The sequence below is a fragment of the Colletes gigas genome, unplaced genomic scaffold (genome assembly GCF_013123115.1).
Source record: "Colletes gigas isolate AHSC1104 unplaced genomic scaffold, ASM1312311v1 Colletes_gigas_Sc00010, whole genome shotgun sequence".
Classification (NCBI taxonomy): domain Eukaryota; kingdom Metazoa; phylum Arthropoda; class Insecta; order Hymenoptera; family Colletidae; genus Colletes; species Colletes gigas.
The window spans coordinates 9,943,715-9,964,812 of record NW_025106639.1 but is presented as its reverse complement, the minus strand read 5'-3'; the positions used below and the strand labels follow the sequence as shown (position 1 = coordinate 9,964,812).

The following is a 21,098-nucleotide window of genomic DNA, read 5'->3' as shown; positions in this document are numbered from 1 at the left end:
GATCGAAACGTTCGGTTACGATTAAAAATTATTAACCGGAGGAGGACGTTTGATCGTTTTTTTCTTTCTTTTCTTTTGTTTTGTCGAAAACAGTACACGTAGCGAACGAGCGCGTCTCCATAGTTGGCGATGTTCGATAGATCGTAAGCCGCAGACCGCATGCCACAACCCGAGCACCAAAACTTCATACTAACTGCACTCGCGACAAGTCAGTCGATCGGTTACTTGTGTCTGTACTTAAATTCAATCGATTTTCGTCCATCGACTTTCATTCCATACGAAATTTGCGAAACTTGCTCGATATTCGAATATTCCGTACCGTTCCTAACGAATACGATATTTTTCAATGTTCCTTGATCGAAACAAAATAAGCTATAAAAATCGACGAGTTCGCTGAGAAGTACTTAAAATTTATTGAGACAAACTTGTCGCGTATAAATTACACGGTGCGGCGCGGCGCGGCGCGGCGCGGCGCGACGCGATGACAACGCGTCGTGTACCTACGTATCGTACATGTATGTATATGTATATCTCGATATATATGCAAACGCGACGCGACAAGACGAAATCGAATGGAGCTGATAACTGGTAGCTATTAGCGATAACAAACTTGGCGTCGGACGAATCGTTTTCCAACGCGAAACTGTCCGTAACTGCCAACTGCACAGTTCCAGGCAAACTTCTGTCCGTCCGTTACCGCTCTGCAAACTTCTTCTCGCGTGAGCGGTTCACTGTTCTACGCGGTCCTTCTTTGTCTACTTTTCATCAAAGAACCACGGGAACGAACGAACGAACGAACGAACGAACGAACGAAAACCGTTCCAAGAAACGATACAGGCGGTATCGCTGTTACCAGTACATTCCAAGATTCCATCTGTAAAAGTTTCCTCTGGGAGAAAGGTGTCGCTGCGCCCAGCCGTTTCAACAACTTTTCAGCCTCCTTTTTCGAAGCAGTCAATTTTTCTCGGTGAAATTTAAAACAATATTTCCACAGCACCGAACGTCGACGAATAAACGAACAATGCGAATAAATTCTGTTCCTCGCGTTCTCAAAACTCTTTCTGGAGTAAAATTGTCTATCAGTGTTCTTTTTAATCGAGTCTATGTACAAAGTCCTGCTATCCGAACCGACTTTCGATGTAGCGTCGAGTCAAAGAACGGATCGAAAAGAAGCAAAAGAGAAAAAGACGAGGCTTCCGAGCATCTTTATGAAAAATGATGATTCAGCGCGGTCTGTTCCGTCAGCGAATCGTGTTTGGTGTCTCGATAACGTTGGATTTGCACGAGTTACTCGCGCGCGTTTATCGTGACAGCTTTTAAACGCGTCGGACAGTGAAACTGACTGGTAAGCATTGGCTGGATGAAAGAACGCTAGTAGCCGCGGCCTGATAATTAATTGCCGGTTCTAGCGATCGCATTTACGTCGCTACATAGCTGAGAGCGTCATTAGTGGTAGGCAGCAGTCGGAGAATTCCTGTTTGTCAACCGGACATCTTGATGCTGCGTGGCGTAACGTTTCGATATTATTCGTGAAATACAAGCTCGCGGCCTCGTCAACCTGTGAAAGGACATTTTCCATCGTTCGCGTTTTTTAGCTTGTGTGTTCACCGCCATTCGTTCATGTTTTCAATATCTTTGTCCCCCGTTCTTTCTCCGTTCCTTCTTTGTCTCTACGGCTCTCCCTGTTACCCATTCGCGTACGCGAGCCTCTCTCATCGTCTCTCTTTCGGTTACGACCGACCAACGCTACCACCCTTTTGAATTTCTTCTCTGCGCTTTGCTGTCTCGACCGTGCGACTTTGCTTTTCCTTCTTTCTTTATTTTTTTCTCCCTTTCATTCGCGGTCTTCTTCAGACAATGAAAAGCCCTCGTTCAGAGGTAACCGGGAAACGATAGGAAATTCCACGACGATAATTGTTGGAGATTTCGCTTTTATCGCGGCCAGAAGTAGATCTGGATCTGCGGTTGAATTTTAATCTCGGACTCTTTGCTACGATTCCACCCACCCACTTTCCATCCGGACCGAGATGCGACTGAAAGAATTTGCCCTTGCTTTCTCATCTTTGTCCACTGTTATGCTCCGATTGATCAACTTTGTTCTTTACTCGATCCAACGCATACGTTTACATACATTTTTCTGTCTTCTCGTTAATTTTCCGAATTTTTCAGAACGCAGTCTATGCTCGACGATAATTATTCTGAATGATCAATTTCAACAAAATATAATACTCTACTTGTCTACGCATACCATTTACTTTTTCTACGCGTAAATCGTTGAGAATGATCTTTAACGAGCAACCGCGAATAAGATCAAAATCTTTGCTACTTTCTCGTTGCAAGTTATTCGAGATCATAGATACATATTCCGGAAATGCAGTTAGAGTATCGTTGCGAGTCTCGTTCGAATGTTGCAACACCGATACGTTCACGCACGCGTGTACGTATTTAGAACACGATGGTGTTGTAAGAGCAAAGCTTTGTGCACTACAAGGTATTAAAAGTTCTCTGTCTGCTTTACATTCTCGTGCGTTCTCCGGCGCCAAGAGCGCTTTTAATGTTTCGAGTTGTATTAATCGCAACCATTTCGTACTTTCGTGCACGGGGTGCAAAAGCAGCGGTGAAATTTCGGCCGCATCTCGCGGTCAATATTCGTTTACGATTCATAACGAACGCGACGCGACGCGACGCGACGCGACGCGACACGATGCATCGTTTTTCGTGTAAAGTTTAAGAATGTTGGGTATCGTTACGGTTCTATGCGTCTTCGATTCGGAACAGAGCCATTAAAGGCATCGTTTAACGCGTGAACATTGGGGCTTCGAGAGCAACTGCAACGCGCTTTGTGTGTCAGCCGTGTATACCCACATTTGAAAAGTTTTTCAAATGTCGTATATGCTCGCCTACCGCTCGAATACTAAATGAGCCGGGCCATCGAGTCTCACAATATGGCCTCCATAGCCCAGTAATTATTAAGAAAAGTTTCACCCCTAGGTAGGTGCGAGGGTCGGTTGGATGAGATGCAGGGCTGTAAAGGGGTCGCTGGTGTGTCAGAGAGTGCACAAGGGTGAAATTTCGCGCGTGCTCCCTTTCATATACCTTTACGCTTGCTAGATGCTGAAGGTCGACCGAAATTAACTTTCGTTAGATGGCTGTACTCGCGAAATTTCCCCTAACCCAGACTAGCCAAACAACTCCCTCGGCTATACCTACCGTATCGTATTTTCCGATCGAAAGCAACACGAAAGGAATACCCATACCTTTAATCCGCGACGTAGGTACTTTTAATATCGTGGTTGCGCGTTACATTACTTTTTCTTTATTAATTTTGTTTGTATAGATTTACAGATAGTTGCATCTACGTTATCAATGGTATTCGGTATTCGATTGCATTTGTCTGTTGGAAAGCGCGCAAAGCCCGACTATCCGACTGATAATTATTATCGGTCAATTCGTCTTTCGTTTCAACCCATTGACATTCTTCTGTGGCGCGAGCGAGTTCTAGTCTGGACAAAATAGATCTGTACGTAGCCGAAGAGCAAACGAAATGCGAAATGCGAAATGCGAGTTTGATAAAGAGAGGAGGAAACTGTTGGTAGAGGGTGGGAGCAGTACAGGGGCAGAATTTCGCGCGTGCTCTGCTTCATCCCCCTCGATTGCCGCCACCGCCGACGCTGCCGCCGCCGCCGCCGCCGCCGCCGCCGACGCCGACGCCGACGCCGACGCCGCCGCCGCTGCTGCTGCTGCTGCTGCTGCTGCTGCTGCTGCTGCTGCTGCTGGTGCCGCTGCCGCCGCCGCCGCTGCTGCTGCTGCTGCTGCTGCTGCTGCTGCTGCTGCTGCTGCTACTGCTGCTGGATGCTGAGGGTAGCTGGACCGCGCGCGCGAGGTGTCAGTTCTACGCGCGACCTCTCCCCTAAAGGTGTCAACCTACTCGCGACCTGCTCCAAGGTGTTTGCAAAACTCTCGTGCAACCAACGAGTCTGTCCTCGCGAGTTTCTTTCTTCCATTTTCCTATCTTCTCTGTTCGTTGTTACGACCATTCGACAAGGACCGACCAGTGAACACTCTCTCGACTTATCTTCCGCGAAAGGAAGAACCAGAAGTTCAACCGTTCATCCGGCACGTGACACGGCTTCAACATCGCTATCATGTTCGTCGGAATATCCAGAAGCAGCAATGTACGTGAACACGTTTCTATTGCGAGCACGCGTATTATTTAACCGTTCCGTTGATTCCAAAAACGTTTTCTTAGTTTTGATTTTCCATCGATACGACCGAACGGGTTTACGAACTTTCCTATTTTTTTCAACGACCAACGCGACAGACCGAGGAACGCGTATCCTCGATAAAACGACCCCGGCTCGTGGAGTTTCGTGCATGAAGCGCGCGGTATCAACGATACGTAAACTATAGCGATAACCTAACCACGGTGTACCTACGTGTACGCGGGTACCGTTTATGTTCGTTCGTTTAACGATACTCTGTATCGAATTTTCTCGATAATGTATATGTATGTATTCGATGCCGATCGACCAGTTGGACAGCAACGATTCTACTTCTGCGAACCTATTTCGCCGTTCAATGGCCGAATATTCAAAGTTTTGTCGTTCGTTTCCGCATCGACGATCCGCATCGTTGTTTCGTTCTTGTTCCATTTTCTTTCAACGAAATAGTAGAATTGCTGAAAAGAACAAAGGACCCTCGTAGGCAGGCACGAAAGGTGTATATCATCCAAGTTAGTTCCTCGGGTGGCGATAATTCATCAGACTCGAGTAACTCGCCGGCATTCGGATGATTAATTAACTTTAGAGTCAGTAGCTCCGCGCCTCCACCCGGCCCGTTTTTTTCTTTGCCGGCCGAGATCGTTTTTCTGGCAATTTCTATTGCTTCTATGAACTTTTCGTCGCGTCGTGGACAGGCTACGGTATCACCGTAGCTTTCCAACTCGATCAAGTACTACCTTTTCCTCACTTGCCAAGTATTTACTCGTGAAAAAGTTCGTCTCGGCCATACATTTCACACGCGTAGACAAGAGTCACCTACCGAACTTTTCTTACACTGGACAAGCAACAAGTTCGTTTCAAAGATTTAAATTTATGCTACCCTCGATTCTCTCTATTTTTAAACGTAATAATATACGATTAGAAAAGAAAAATGAAATTGTCGATAAGTGCGCGTGGCAGAAAGATGTTTTACATTTTTCGACCAGTTTTACTATAAGTGCATATGTAAGTGTCTGAAGAGATATTCGATGGTGGTGGTCGTTGGGCCGTAAAATTCGCGATTCGATTAACGATAAAATATTGTCTGAGAAAGTGGTAGACGCGAAGCGAACAAATGCTCAGTGTACTTTGATATAATGAAGCCCGAAAGGAGCTTCCGCGAAGGTTACTTAAATTACTTTCCCCCAACAAGCGCTTCCTTTTCGAGATAATTCCGCGTCGCGTTTCACGGACAGTCGTCCGCTAAGTGTCCTTAATGGAAAATGCGTAAATCCTGAAACGGCGCGCAGTACGCCTAATCCTATTCCGGATGATCCTCGTAGACAAGCGCGGGCAATTTTCATTTAATCGGGGCGACGAGCCGAGCCGAGCCGAGCCGAGCCGAGCCAAGCCAGCCACGCCGCGTCGCGTCGCGTCGGGTCGCGTCGCGACGGTTCCTCGTCGCTAAATGCAGTTAAGGGGAAAGGAACGACGAAGGAAGGCAACGGGTGGGGTTGGTCGCGCGAGAAAAGAATTTCTTCTCTCTCACCCTTCGACTTGAAAGAAGCGTCGCGCGAAGGGAAGCTGGTTCCCGTGATCGTCTTCTTTTCGCTTATAAATCTTTTCTCGATCCCTCTATCTATTGATATTTCTATCGATATTCCGTGATTTTCCCATACCATTTTTGAGAACGTAACTTGGCCGTTGTTTTAACGATCGTTTTCCACACCTAGCGTTTCACACGCTACGCAAACTTCCATTCTGGGCTGAATATTTTAGCGCGACAAAGATTGAATTTATTCCATGTCTATTAACGCATTATTGTCTGTTGTCGGCGCGGCGTTGCCTCTCTTTCTTTATCCTTTCTGACCAAAATTTGATAGGTAGGCTCGCGTGAACCGAGACATCACCCTCGCTTTCCTTTTAGAAACTCCTCGAGTAGACTGTGCAAGGGTATTTATTGTTAGTACATATAGCCCGACTGGAGTAAATTGTCTTCTGCTGGTTGGTATAAGTTGGCTACTTTTTAATTAAAAAATTAAACATTTAATACGTTTGTTGGACAAGAAAAATTATCTTGTCCATCGAAACAATGATATTTATTCGTAATTAAAATGTTCCTGAAAACACGATTTCCGCGCTTTCTGTGTCTCCGTGAAGCATTTATACGTGCCTAGGGATAAATTAATTAATTGTATGTTCATATGCTGTCTGCAGCATCAAACGAAAGGAGACGAAGCTACGGTGATTTTTAGTAATTTCGATTCTGTCACCCGATGCTGTTTGGCGAGAAACGTTGTTTCGTAAAAAAAAAAGAAATAACTAAATACGGGGACGATCGATGTTACATTCAAGGGGTAAAAGTCTCTTAAAATGTCGTGCGTCGAGCGAATCGTTGGTAAAATGTAGGTCGAGCGAAATTAGACGTCGCTTCTTATTACTCGCGTCGAACGAACTCGGCGTGTACTTACGCGGAGAGGTTTGTACATGCACGGAACGTTATTAATTCCCCGATACGTAGGCAAAACAAAAAAAGAGAAAAATAAGGCAGAACGGGCACGGCATTTTCCAACTTTGATTTCAATCCTGAAATAGACGCGGAAATTATTATTCGATGCTCGATACGCAACGAGCTATTCGATCGTACCATTTTCTTTCTATACATTACCGATTGATTTCTGGTGAAGATTCGGTGTGTCACGAACCCGGTACAAACGCTGTTTCGCTAAAAAATTATTTATCGCGTATCGATATATGTACATACATACATATACTTTCATGATGTATGTATTGTAAAAGATGTACGATTTAAGTTGTATATCGACGTAAGTAAAGCAGTCCCTGATTCTTTCCTCTATCGGTGAGCGTGATTTAAAGGGAGTTATCTAAGGTACGATTTGAAAGGATATCAATCGATTGGCGAGCAACGGTGCGATGCGGAGCGGTCGCGTCGGTTTATTCTTGGTAGCCTGTCTTCTTAATCCCTCTATCTGTGTCGCGAACTTTTATTTCACCGGTCAAGCATGGGCAAGTTACGCGAAGCCGGACCAAGTCGTGAAATAAACGTAGAAAGGAAAAGAGCGAGTGTATTTGGGCGCAGTAAATCGGCGCTAGCTCGAAACTCTCGACGCCGTTTTGTTAACTCGGCGAAACTATTTCTACCGACGCGCGTTACCGTCCTCGGACTCGAGGGTTGAAAAATGGCCACCATTCGTCGGGTGGGGGTTGGGAGGTCGATGACGGAGGCTGATGGCGGTTCGAGGAGTTAAAGGACATTACATAGTACGTTCAACAAAAGTTTCTCGTGCGGCGTGCAGAGTGGACACTGCTCAATTCCTGCTTGGTCCTTGAAATTTACATCCGTCTCGTAGGAATATACATATACAGCTATTTTCCTTTTCCTCCTTCCATTCTGCCCCTCCCACGATCCCGTATTTTCCAGCCTTGGAGAATAGCAGGTGAGTTTACTCGGGCCAACTTATGCCATTTGCCATTGCTCTCTCTCTCTCCCTCCCTCCCTCCCTCCCTCCCTTAGTACCGAGTACACTCGTTCTTTAGTCTGGAAAGTTGCTGGCCCATCTCGAAAGTAAGCTTGCAAAACAACTGCCGGTGTTTCCTGTGCATACGTGCGTAATCGCCTGCTGGTATATTTTCTTTATTTTTAGCTGCGTTCCGAGCGTAGCGTCGATGGTAAATATCGACGATTATTCTTCGTTTCTTCCGTTTTCCGCGTTTCGTCGAGCTCGTTATCCACGAGGCGTATTTGATTGAAAAAAAACCGCGTTCTTCGATCGCGTAGGACGAAACGTCTCAACTGATCGCAAAGTAACCCCTTCGTGCGGCGAGCGATGTACTTTCGTTTCTGAAAAATGTTTGATTCGTTGAAATGTATTGGTTGCGAGGATACGCGAGGATACGCGAGGATACGCGAGGATACGCGAGGATACGCGAGGATACGCGAGGATACGCGAGGATACGCGAGGATACGCGAGGATACACTCAGCGGGATAATCGCAGCAAAACACGAGCTAGCATTCCTTGATGTTTTCGGTTCAAGCTTCGTTTTACATGGAATTAACAGAGTTATTCGAGGAGACATGATAAAAAGTTTGTTGCTGCATCGCCGACTACAGTCTTATAATTCGAGTTATCGTCGAAAGTCCAGTGAAACCGAATAACGGAGATAGCGGCTCATGGTTTGCTAGTTAAGAGATTGATGGAAAGAACGATTGATCCATCGTTTCCGTACTTAATGTTTCCAATATTCGTAACAATATTGCGTAATCGTACTACTTGTATAAAATTAGGTTTATCGAGAAAGTAGGCGCGAATGATCGAAACGTGTACATACATATGTACGTGGTTAACTCGTGGCATCGTCGTTTTCGAATCGATCGTACCTCGCATCGTTTATACGAAACTCAGTTATTTTTTTCTACATGTTGCATGGTTGGAGGTAAGTTTAAAAGTTTCTGTATTTTTGTTCGATCTCGGATACCTCCAGGCATAAACATTCCTCGGGGATGGTCGAATAGAATTCTGGCGAGAAATTGGCTCGTCGATGAATAATCGAATGTTGCTTCTTTATAAATGTTTAATTTCTATCATTAGGGTGTTTCTTTGACCGTATGTTTATGATATTTGATCTGGAATGCGATATGTATCGTGGTCCGTTGAAATCGATATTGGGGTTGAGAGAACGATATATCGAAAAACCATGAGAACGTGGGAAGTTTCCATCATCGGGCCGTAAAAGGTGGGCACAATACGGTCGCGATTAAACTGCTATAGGGTTTGGGGAGGAGAGCAGGTTAGCGTAACGTAGGAGCGCAGGCAGCGTCTGGTTGCACGACGCGACGTCCTTAGAGCGACGACATACCGTGCCGGTAATATAGCATACCGTGGCATAATGCAGCATAATAAACCCGGAATAGACGGCGGGCGTTGTACGGTCTGGCCCCTGGAGTACGCACGACGATATAGCATTATCGGTTTCCTGACTATAGCGCGGCCACGGCGGAGCATAGTTCCGGTATACCGTATTCTATCCGTTAAGCTGTGCGCTTTCCTCGCGCTCAGCCTCTCATTATCTCAACACAATGAATGCTCCCGGTCGTCCGGTATTGGCATTTGCGGCAATTCCAATGGAATTTAATTGGAGAAGATTGAGCGGGCATATGTGCAGACACGCGCGCGCAGGGGAAAAAGATAACGGCCGACCGTAGATATCTTCTCGAAAGAGTTTATCTCGATTTGTTTTTTAATTTTCTCTTATTAAGAGAGGCGATCGACTGGATCCCTAGTGTTATTTATAGAGGGTTCGATCGCGATCAAATTTCCTATTTGAAAAGTTAACTACTTGATAGCGGCAGCGGGAAGAAAAGCTCGGAGAAGATACGAATTGCGAGAGGATTGTCCGATCCAGAGTGCGGTATGAAACGCACGCGCGAACAAACAGCGTTTTGCGGTTCAAACTGTGTACATTGTCTTCCTTTCGCCGCACCTGCCGGGTATACAACGTTTACGGGGACAATACCGGTTTTCTCGCTGGAGGGCGGCTATTGTTCCGCGGTATGGTTTTCAATGGGGGATGCGTCTTGCAGGCCAGGAACGTTTCACGCGTTCACGCTGGGAAGCAACGTAACTGGCTTTGGAATCGAGGAAGACTCGTAAATCGAACGATTCTTTTTTCTCCACGGTCGATCGTCGCGATGAAGATATCGTGCGGCGGCAACAGCAATATACATATACAGGAAATATGTACTCTGTAAATAAATGCGGACGACGACGACGACGACGACGACGACGACGACGACGACGACGACGACGACGACGACGACGACGACGACGACACGGTATGGAAACGGTACATGCACATATTTACAAGTTTCATCGTTGTGAAAAGTTTGTTCGTGCTAATCGAGTCGTTGCGTCGATTTGGTTACCGAGTTTGGTGTTTTTTTGTAAATGTCTGAAACAAGAAACGTCTCGATGCATTGTTGTGTCGATCGTACCGTTGCACGATTTGCAATTGAAACGAATGCTAACGATCCGCAATCGCCGCGACGTATCCTTTCGACAGAGAAACGAAATACATAGTGGATATACATACATACAACTATCGGCCGCGAGTCGGATTTTTCAAAATGGCTAGACTCGGTATTTACATTCCATCGGATTACAAGTCCGTTTATAGTAATCGCAGAGAGGCGCGTGGCGCGTGGCGCGTAGCGCGTGGCGCGTGGCGCGTGGCGGGGCCGATCAGTTTCGCGAATTTAATTTGTTTTCAATTTGCCCGTCCGACACACAGCAAATAAAGGTCTGATAGAACGCGGAGGCCCGTTCGTTTCGCATTTAATTCGGACAAAGTATAACGGCGCGGGCCAGCGATCTGCGTATAATCGTTCGCCGTGTCGCACGGACGCGGTTACATAAAACTACGTATTCTCCGTTAAAACGCGTTGCCATCTCCATGCTTGCGTACAACGTATACATGTATGTATGTATGTATAACGCTCGGCTCGAAGCGGATCGATATATCGGAACGGATATAACGAGGTCCATAATTCACTTCGGTTATATAACGTAATCCTTTAATTCGTGCCAATATAAATTAGAATAAGCTGCCTAGCCTGTCCGAGCGGATTCGCCTTTTCTGGGAACCTCGGGAACGGCTCTGGCCGACTCTCGGCCCTGATACGTCCTCGGATTACGATCGATAGACGCTGAGAACCCAACCAGAGGACTCAATCGTCTTAGATCGAATCGAACGTGCAACCAACTCGGAAACATACAAGCAAGCACGCAAGCACGGTGGAATCCTTTAATAAATTCATCGACGGTCGACGGTGACAAGAACACGATATTTCAAACGTCCAGGAGAAACGAATCGCGGCAACTTTCAACTCGCAGCGCGATATTAATCTGGGAAACTGTGTAACGCGGTTATCGACCTAAGCGCTCGGCCCACCATGCATTTATCATCGACGAAAGGAGATGAAAGACGATTAGGAGATCGCAAAGAGGATATAGTTTCGCGCGAATCGTGTAAATCCTCCTCCTAAATAACCTTTCAGTCTAACGGCGAACTTTATTTTCTTCTGTTAGATCTCGACGCAGTCAGAATCGCGTAGCCGGTACATATCTGTTTTGGCCTGAACAAGAACTCGACGGTTCGTTATTTCACGTTCCACGATCATTGTAAATTATGAATCGTGTCATCGTCCGCGTTTCTTTTCGCTGCCAGCCGAACGCAGACACCGCGATCGTTTACCGTGTCGTCGGATAATAAATTTCATCCACCGTGAAATCCTGCAACCGAAAGCATTTTCGAAATATGATTTATCGTACGTGAGCGCGAATACCTAACAAAAAGAGCAGTAAATAACTCATTTTGTTTTTGACGTTCCATTCTTTCGCGCGCGTATCGACACGGACCTTTCATGCAATATTCAAACGCAGCGTCGAAACACGATTTATCTTCCCCGACAAACAACGGAAAACAATTTTCTCCGTTGAACGTAAGACGAAAGCACTTGCCTTGCATCGCCTCGCCTCGCCTCGCCTCGCCTCGCCTCGCCTCGCCTCGCCTCGCCTCGCCTCGCCTCGCCTCGCCTCGCCTCGCCACGCCACGACTCGCCCGGTTATCGATTTAAACGTTTTACCACCTTCGTAATTCGTCGCGGTTTCAACGACACCTAAAACTAGATGAACCCTTTCACGCGCATAAACCGCCTTAATGTACCTACCTGGTACGAGAGTGCATCATCGTCCCCTGCAAACGACACGCCGCCCATTCATTTTCTTTTATCCGTGTTTAGTTCATTGTACCGACGCGCGACGCGGCGCCACAAAAGCGTCGTAACGATTTAATAGAAAGGAGTCACGCATCTTTCGCCGCGACAATCTACCGTACGCCGAGTTTGTTTCGTCTCGTTCCATCAACCACTTTACCGTTTCGAGTACCGATCCAGCGGTGAAACGAACGTTCGCGCAACCTCTGACATTTTAACAAGCTCCTCGAAATTCGAACAATCGTATCTGTTTGCGATCGATATCCGTCGTTTGAATTCGTGCGCGCGACGATCGCTCGAAAGTGCTCGAGAGCGCTTTTCACAACGAACCGTTCGAATCTAGATTATCTCGGTAATCGTCGCTGAATCTTTCAACTAGACAATTTTTTGTCGGTATCGTTTGTTACAAGAAATCGCAAGCAGCTTAGGACGATGTTGTTCTCTAAATGGTTTCAACAACCGACCTTTTCTATTCGCGACCTTCTAATAAACCGGTAAAATTGATTATTGGCGGAGGCAACCTTACACCCGGTACATACTAGTACGGTTTCAATGAAAGCAGCATTTGACTCGGGTTAAAAGACCTTCTACCTCTTCGTGTACATAAACCGCCTTAATGCACCCTCGGTAGCAGGCCATTACACCACGCATACCCTCTTGCAGACCTGCGCACCCTTCCGTCTTCTCGTCGACTTGCACTGCACGTTCGCACATTCATGGAAACGAGAGGGGCTCTGCTAGTGGCTCTGCTAGTGGCTCTGCTCGTGGCTCTGCTCGTGGCTCTGCTCGTGGCTCTGCTCGTGGCCGTGCCCGTGCCCGTGCCCGTGCCCATACTCTCACACGTGTTAACCTACCCATTGATAAGGACGAACCTACACGAACGAGAAACATACTTGCCGCATCCCCATTCAGTTTCCCCCTTAACGCATATTTACGTTACATCGACCGGCTAGTGAGCGAAATTTACACTACCAGCAGCGATACATTATTTCCGCGAACATTAGCGTAGCGGCGCGGTGCGCCGCGACGTTATTGCATTCTCGCTGTCCGCTGGGAATTGCACGCGACAATGGATTCTCGGCTTCCTGAGCGATACGATGAAAAAATATTCCTATCGGCGAGAGAATTCAAACTATTCCTATACGGGTTACTGAGCTTTTACGGTGTTCTTAAACCTTTTTCAAAACATTTTTATACACGCATAAATCGTTCGATCGGACGATTAAATAAATTGATAACGCGTCATAAATATAATCCATTATTCTCGCAATTTCGATTAATAATAATAGTAATAATTTTGTAAAAAAAGGCAAAATCATAAACCGACTTGTTATAGAGATTATTTTATTCACACCGATATTCTATGATATTTTCTGATATTTTCCAATACATTCGGTTCTATGTATAGTAGGTATGCGTCGTGGCGTTGCTTAGAAAGCCAAGATTTTACCGCTGGTCGTAGATACAGTTTATTCTCGTCGATATAGTATACCGGTTAAAATTTTACGCACAAAACGACGTCGGTTTTTTCCTTTCTTTGTCTTCTCTACGAATTCAACGGCAGATTGCGCCTCGGCGTACCTGCGCTCTCGGGGTACACCAAGTGGTCTATTCTCGTGCACATACATATTCGCCGGCGTGCATGTCCCGCAACGCGACCACTTTTACAGCCATCGAATAATCCCAGCCAGTTTGAAAAATTTAGTCTTGGACCGTGGCGAGCGTAAAAGCACCGACCAACTCTGTGAAACTTTTGTCCGTTCTTGTTATTTCCTCGTCGAGATTCTGCAACGTACGCCGCAAACAATTTCGACGTAATCGTTGCAACAGCTTCGAGTAGAAAAACATTTCCCGAACAATCCTCCGTTGCAATTTTTCTTCTTGTTCGATGATAGTTGGTTTGATGATTCTGCATGCAGAAACAACGCAACAACAGCAAATTATCGAAATGTTCGGTTCCCGATTCAGAATTTCGAACTGTAACGTGTTTCTGGAGGCTTCGTTTGTGCGATACGATTTCGTCGACGATGCAATTCGCGAGTTCTAAACGACAACCATTTATGGAACCATTCTCGCGCATACAATCCGAAGCATTTCTTTTCTTATCGGAGAGCACGGATTACATTGTATCTACCATTTTCCCGTCGATTACTATTGCTTTGGGGTCGGGGAACAGGACCAGGACCCGGGGCTCGATTACCTACGCGATCAAATTACCCGGATGGATATTTATTACTTTCAAGTAGTCGTTCCCGTTCTCAATTCTTCGTTTCGATTCTTTCGATCGAAACATCCGAAACAGCTTGATTGCGAAAAACGTTGCTTGCTTGCTTGCTTGCTTGCTTGCTTGCTTGCTTGCTTGCGTTTGCCCCCGGGCGCGCTTCCTTATCAACTTTCAGTTTTCATTTCCGCCCAAAGTAGTTCGCAGCTGCGCGCAAAGTAAAGACTAGCCAGCAACTCGACCACTTCCGATATTATATTTCGTACGACGCAAACTAGATGCTCTGCGTGAACTTTATTATTTAGACGCGCGTAGTTCGAAAAACTGATATTTCATACTAACAAAAGTGTAAAGTTACTGGAACCTTATACCTTGTCGAGGTGAAAACTGTTTATGGCCGACGAACGCGAAATATTACTTTTGCGACTCGATAAAATTTCCTTTTTCCTTCGCATTCGACATTTTTCTGGGAAACTTTCAAGTCTTGAGCAAAAAGTAACCGAGTTCCATTAACGACCACGTCTTGGTCGCTTTTCCAACGAGCACCGAGTACAAGGATGCAAGATAGTCGAAAACGGTCGAACGAAGAAAAAACGTTTTCCGAGCGGGGAGAAAACCGTTTTACACGAAAATCGTTGCAGGCGCAGTGACAAGCCATTAACATCTCGATAAATTTTTCTATTCGTTTAAGTCTCTGTCTCTTCTTGCGATTCATTACTAAAAAAAGGAATATCTTTTTCATTGGACAAGCGGATTTTTCTCGAGAAAACCGCGGTGATTACCGCTCGCAGCGCGTAATTTTCAAACAATTTTCAGGCGAGTTTCGCTTCACGCGGCCCCGTGCTCTCTATCGAGTAAGTACAAGTTTATGTTTTAGCTCGGCGCTCCGAGCTGCTAACTGCTGCAAAGAAATCCCCGAGGGTGCAGCCCGTGGCTCGCGTACTTTCAGGATAGCCTGACAACGGCCCGATAAAGCAAAACGGTACGGATTCCAGCCGAATGGCCAGCTCTGGGTTATATTGCTGCCGCCATTCGGCCCGAGTGCCATCATCTAGCTCGTTGTAAAAATATATTTATCCCCGGCCGTAAACTAGAAATTTCCCCGCGTAAAGTACCAGGTATATGCACATACTACCCTTTCGCTCGTTATAGGCTGACACGCAAAAAACGACCGACGCGATTACCATCGCGTCTATGTTCCAGCGCGTGCGGGGTAAAACGGTTCGCATTAAAAATATTTCATCCAAGAGCGGATCTCGATTCTGATCGTTTCTCTATCCGCTGGCTGACGGTCGTTCGTTATGATCAAGTAAATGCTGATACGATCACCCGGTAAATTTTTCAAGCAAACAGAGGTTAACGAAACGGTTCAAATATACTCCTAGTGTACTCGCATTCGCACTCGTTTACGGTAAACGAGACTCATGAACGGAAAATAATATCTGATAGTATGTACAATACCGTCCTATGTACTAATATGTGGAACGAAATGTTGACGAGAATCGTTTTCGAGAGAGTTTGTAAAAAAAAGTAAAATAACAAATAAAACTGATATTTATGGAAAATATCGGATACACAGGCACAACGGTTTGATAGGAAATAAAGCGCGTCTAGTCTATGTGTACCTACGTCCCATATCGTGCACGATGCGTATGTGCAGGAATAGATTTCGCGGCGGAAAACCGTACCTATACGAGGAAGGATTCGCATAGTCGGTTCACGTTTCGCAAACGAGCCTTCTCGCGCCGTGGCGCGTTCCAATATCTAAGGTCATAATTTTAATGAAATTCCTTGGCCCGTCTCGCGGTCTCCGAATTTCAATTCACGATAAATAACGGGTCAGCTCGACGTTTCGCGGAGAATGCCAGCGCCTCTGGTGAACGGCTGCCTCGCTGCCGATATATTATTTTGCTCGGTCAGAAAATGCGGTCAAACCGACCAACTCGATAGGACGCGGAACGGAGGACGGAGAGCGGAGGACGGAGAGCGGAGGACGGAGGACGAAGGATGAAAAGAAAAAAAGAATTGGCGGAAATAGAAATAACGCGCAAGTATTTCGAGGAATGAGAATTCCTTGCCAGATAATGGGAATTCTTCGCGATGAACAGTTCTCAAGTATTCGTGCCGGAATTGTATCGCGTGAAAAAACCTTTAAGGTCTGCATCAATGATAGCGCAAATTATCATTTATCAGGCATTACTTTCTTACGATAAATCTCTATTATTATTATTATTATTATTATTATTATTATTATTATTATTATTAATAGAAGCAAAGTTTTAAAAATTTATCGGCATTTATCGATAGTTTGATCTACCGGTATTACGATCCGGTAGCAGTAATTTGTTTATCAACTGTACGGAACGATGTTATTTTTCGGACGATCGAGTAACGCGTCTGTATCGGGATTAATTTCATGGAAACGATGCCGGTGCACGTGAAATGCAATTACTACGGTGTATTTGATACTCGCATGCGAGCGCATTTTCTTCCTCCGGCTTTCACGTTAATTAATATCAGTTGGTTCGCGGGAACGTTACCAGATTTATAGTAGGTACACGCAGAGAGAGATATACATATATCCCTGTTGCGAACACGTAACGCTCGGGGTTCGAGAACCTTAATGCATCGGTAGCGACGCATTATAGCGACGAAAAGGATCGCCGAGGTTCCCTGGTTCCGAAACTTTCTATCTACATATCACGTTCGGAACCGATCAAGTTAAACGCACCGAAAAAAGAAATTTAGTGCGAGAACGAGGCCACGGATGAATGAACGTCGGAAGAGGAGCAGTGCAAATAAAGAGTACGAGGTAGCGAATCGCGAAGCAGAAGAATGCTCGAGACGTTGAGAACGATGGGAATAAAAAACTGTCGCCGGAGAACACCATGATTTCACCATGATCGAGGCTTTTTCTCCTCGCTCTAGCTTCTTACTCGGTCTTTTTGTTTTCGAGGCTGGCCTTAAAATTAATTTCATGCTACCGACATGAAACGAACGCGACCGAACGGACTTTGGAACATTTCAAACTTTTATGTAGATCGTTTGGTCGTTTACGTAACCTTTACGAACATTTGTTTGTTACGTCTATTCTGTTTCGGCACGAGAAAAGAATGGTCGAGAATGAGCCGCGTTTACCGGTACCACCGACTGTACCTTTAACCGAAGCTCCTGTGTAAATAATGTTTCCTCTTGGCACGCTTATTACACGCGATTTCCCTCTCCCAGGACTTTGATTCCCGTTAGAGGGATGATATATTAACTCGAGCTATCTACGAGCTACGCTCTTTTGTTCCCTCCGGTTATGAATTCTGTACATATAAAGAGGGGTTAGCTCGAGAGATACGTGTGGTTGGTTGCGTATGCGCGCGAGCATGGGCTCCGCCATCTCGGTCGTGCGTCGTCGCGTTTCAATCGTGACTTTGGCGCGATTACATTAAATTATAGTTGACGCTTAACGCAAACACGACCACGACCACGAGACCACGACCGAGACCGCGACCGCGACAGCTACCGCGATCGCAACCGCGACCGGTACGTGTTACGTAAAATTTGCTTTTCTAATTCGTAGAACGAATCGAACGATCGTAACGCGATCCCTCGAAGCTTCTCGAGACACTGGATTCGTAAATACGATCAAGTACTTATCTGGTCAACAACGTCGCATCGGCTAAATCGATGCGGTTGAAAGGGCTCGGCAACGATTAGGGGACGATAGGGAAACAGTGGTAATGGTATCGGTTCAGAAATGACTTATTTTGATAAAGACTCGGTAAATTGCAAAGCACTTTGCTAAAACGATTACAGTCCCGGGAAATTGGTTTTAGCGTCAGAATTACGCTCGCGCGTCCAACGATCGGCCGACTGTGCAACTATTTCAAGATCCTGTACATTTTTTTCTATCCGTTTCACGCTACGCGCACCATTTTGCATCGATCGCGTTTTATTCTTGACACTTTGCGCGTTAGAAAAATTTCTCTGGTCGTGATTAATACGCGACTTGACGTGATTGATCGCACACCATTAGTAGAAACAATCAATAGGAAGTGCTGGAACTACTTTGGGTATGTAGCGTCAAAGTAAATGTGAAAATAAACATGGAAGACGGTAAAAATTATAGTAGCTGGTACAGTAACTGGATAGAGGATGAAATGCCCTTTAAAATGAGCGTTCGAACAAGTCGATAGCTCTATTAGTTGTTCCGGAGATATGAGGGTCCGGGCGTTTGTTTACGTTTCATTGACGCGAGGTGAATGACCGCGCGCGCGCGCGCGCGCGCGTTAATAGTAAACAGTGCGTAGTAAATTCTTGGATACACTAGGCGGAACTAGATCACGACAGTCACGTTCGTAGCGGAGGTCAGCACGACGCAGAAGCGAGCGAGAGGTCCGACGCGCTAGACGAAGACAGAGATGGTCGGGGATTAAGAAAAATTACCCCTTCGCATACCATACATTACGGTATCTCGGAAACGAAAAGTCGGATCGAGAAAAACGAAAAACCATTTTACAGAGGAGGCCTTGCCGCCTCTAACGGTGGCTTAATTATGGATAAAGCTCTAGTAGTTTTCGAACTGCACGCGTCTAAAGTTTAACCATTTTTAATACGCGTTGTTAGATTGTTCCAAGACAGTGGAAACTGAACCCTCTCTTCTTTCGTCTTTCCTATATGTATGTATCTACATATGTATATGTATTTCCTATTTACATCGGAAGCCAACCAGAATTTCATACCAAATTTTGTCCAGTTTTTTACAAAACTGCTCGGACTAGCAGTTATACTAAATAAAATATAAATAAAATAAATATACAGCCAGGTTAGCTTATTATCCGTGAACGTTGTTTCAAGAGTATTTTAACCTGCTGGAGGGAAAAGAGCGATAGTAGAAGATACGGCAGTTCTCCCACTAATACGAATTCGTATTTGCAATAGTAAAATACAGTTAAGCAAACACAGCCGCGCTGCATTGCGTTCTCTCGGCGTAGTTTAATGACGTTGGCGGCAGCTTAATCCCAGTCTCTTTACATCTCGCTAATTAGTAAATACGTTGTATATTTACCATGTACGGTTTTATAAACTGCAATATATTCTCGTGTCTGTTCACTGTCCACGATAATTTGGACAGTAAACGTTTTCTATTCACAGATTCGCGCGCGTCGTTGAATCGCATCTTTTATCTTTTCATGTATCCACGACGTACATACGTTCTTCTCAAATTCGTGACTTTGAAAGATTCACACTACACTCGTATCTGATATTTCGAATCGGATAGTCCGAGTTTAATTTAATATGAAACCAAGTCGATGTCTTTCGAGGAAACAGCTTATAACAGCACACTACTTGGACCATACAGTATACATACATACATATGTGTAAGATAACTATGTTAGGTACTCTAAACATTTTTAATCAATATGTTCGACATCATTTTGTACTCGTGAATCGGCTTAAAAGAATTGAATTTTCGAAATGCCGCATTTATCGACAGGTAACAACGAAGGGGTCGTTAACCGTATCGCTTTCTTCGGAGCGAGACGAATTCAACGCCCCGCCAATCATCACAGTTACCAGCTCGCGTGACTGTCTCTTCTCTCTTCCTCTCTCTCTGTGTGTGTGTGTGTGTGTGTGTGTAGCTGTGTATGCGTGTATGACCATTCAGCCGACGAGCCCCTGGAAAATCGAGGCGAGAAAAAATGTTCAATATTCAACGTGGAGGTAGAGAAAGGAAGCGTTGGAGTGTACGATGAACGGCTAAACTCGTAAATAGAATGCAACGAGACAATCGTATTTATATTCTGTTTGCGGGAACATCGATTCCTTTTGCGCATATCTCAACGGAATTTATTCTTTGCCGTTTCGAGTGCTCGTACGGGTTCGTCAAAAATGTTTCTGGTCATTGGATCGAATATTTACCAAAAGAGAAATGTATACGTATAGAGAATGTTGGAATGTAATCTATACAATTCTATTTATATCGTATCTACAGAAAAATATTCGATATTCGTAGACGCGGCAACAATCCCAACCAGTCTTCGGTTATTCTAGTAAACATAGTTGTTAACTGATAATTTATCGGGAAACGAAAGTAATCGTATTAACTGTGGCGTATAGAAAGTACCTGCTCCGTTGGCAGGTAAGCATCGGCCGGCCGTTTTCTGATTATGTAGGCACGTTGCACGACGCGCACCGTCTGGGAGGACTTTCATTGAGCGGACAAACCCGTAGGCACGGATTCGAGAGGAAAAAAATTGTCGATACGAAGAAGGGGTTTGGGCACGAAACGAAGGGGAATAGGATGGCTGAGGGTGAGCGTAGAACGGGCAGTCTGCCAGAAAGGACGGGGGGCGAAAGGTGGGATGAGGTCCGATCGTGGGCATGCATCGAAAGAGGGCGAGAGAGAGAGACAAGATGAGAGTAAACGAGAGAGGAGGAAGTTGCGCGGAGGGAATAGCAGAGTGTGTATGCGTGGGTAGGCGTGTGTGTATGCGAGTGAGTGAGTGAGTGAGTGAGTGAGTGAGTGAGTGAGTGAGTGAGAGAGAAAGAGAGTGAAACGGACAAGCTAGAGTTGGCTGGGATACGCGGATAGCGGATTGGGATGGATGGGTTGATTGATTGGGCACGCTTGTATTGTTTCAGGAGGAAGCTGAATCGACGTAACGGTCTACGCCAGGATGGCCAGTTGGCCGTTGAAAATCGTACTCCTGTCCAGCGCCCTCATCCTTGTCCGCGGTAAGTAAGAACACAAATCGCTGGTTGTGCCCGTGGAAATCATTTCTCCTGGTCGTTTCGGCCACCGTGTTCGACCGTCGGCCATTTCAGCAACCGGGGTCGTCGGGCAATGCCGTCGGGCAATGCCGTCGGGATGGCTATTTCGACGGGGAGGGG

General features: G+C 45.6%; 1 protein-coding gene across 1 annotated transcript in view; it reads left to right on the top strand.

Annotated features, from left to right (window-relative positions):
* Positions 1-3,911: 3,911 nt before the first annotated feature.
* LOC122397883 (Down syndrome cell adhesion molecule-like protein Dscam2) overlaps positions 3,912-21,098 on the top strand; it is a 62,992-nt gene continuing 45,805 nt past the window's right edge. The window contains exons 1-2 of the mRNA XM_043397347.1: positions 3,912-4,175; positions 20,850-20,942. Of these exons, the coding sequence (XP_043253282.1) occupies positions 20,885-20,942 (58 nt within the window). The 5' untranslated portion in view covers positions 3,912-4,175; positions 20,850-20,884. The remainder of the gene's footprint in view (positions 4,176-20,849; positions 20,943-21,098) is intronic.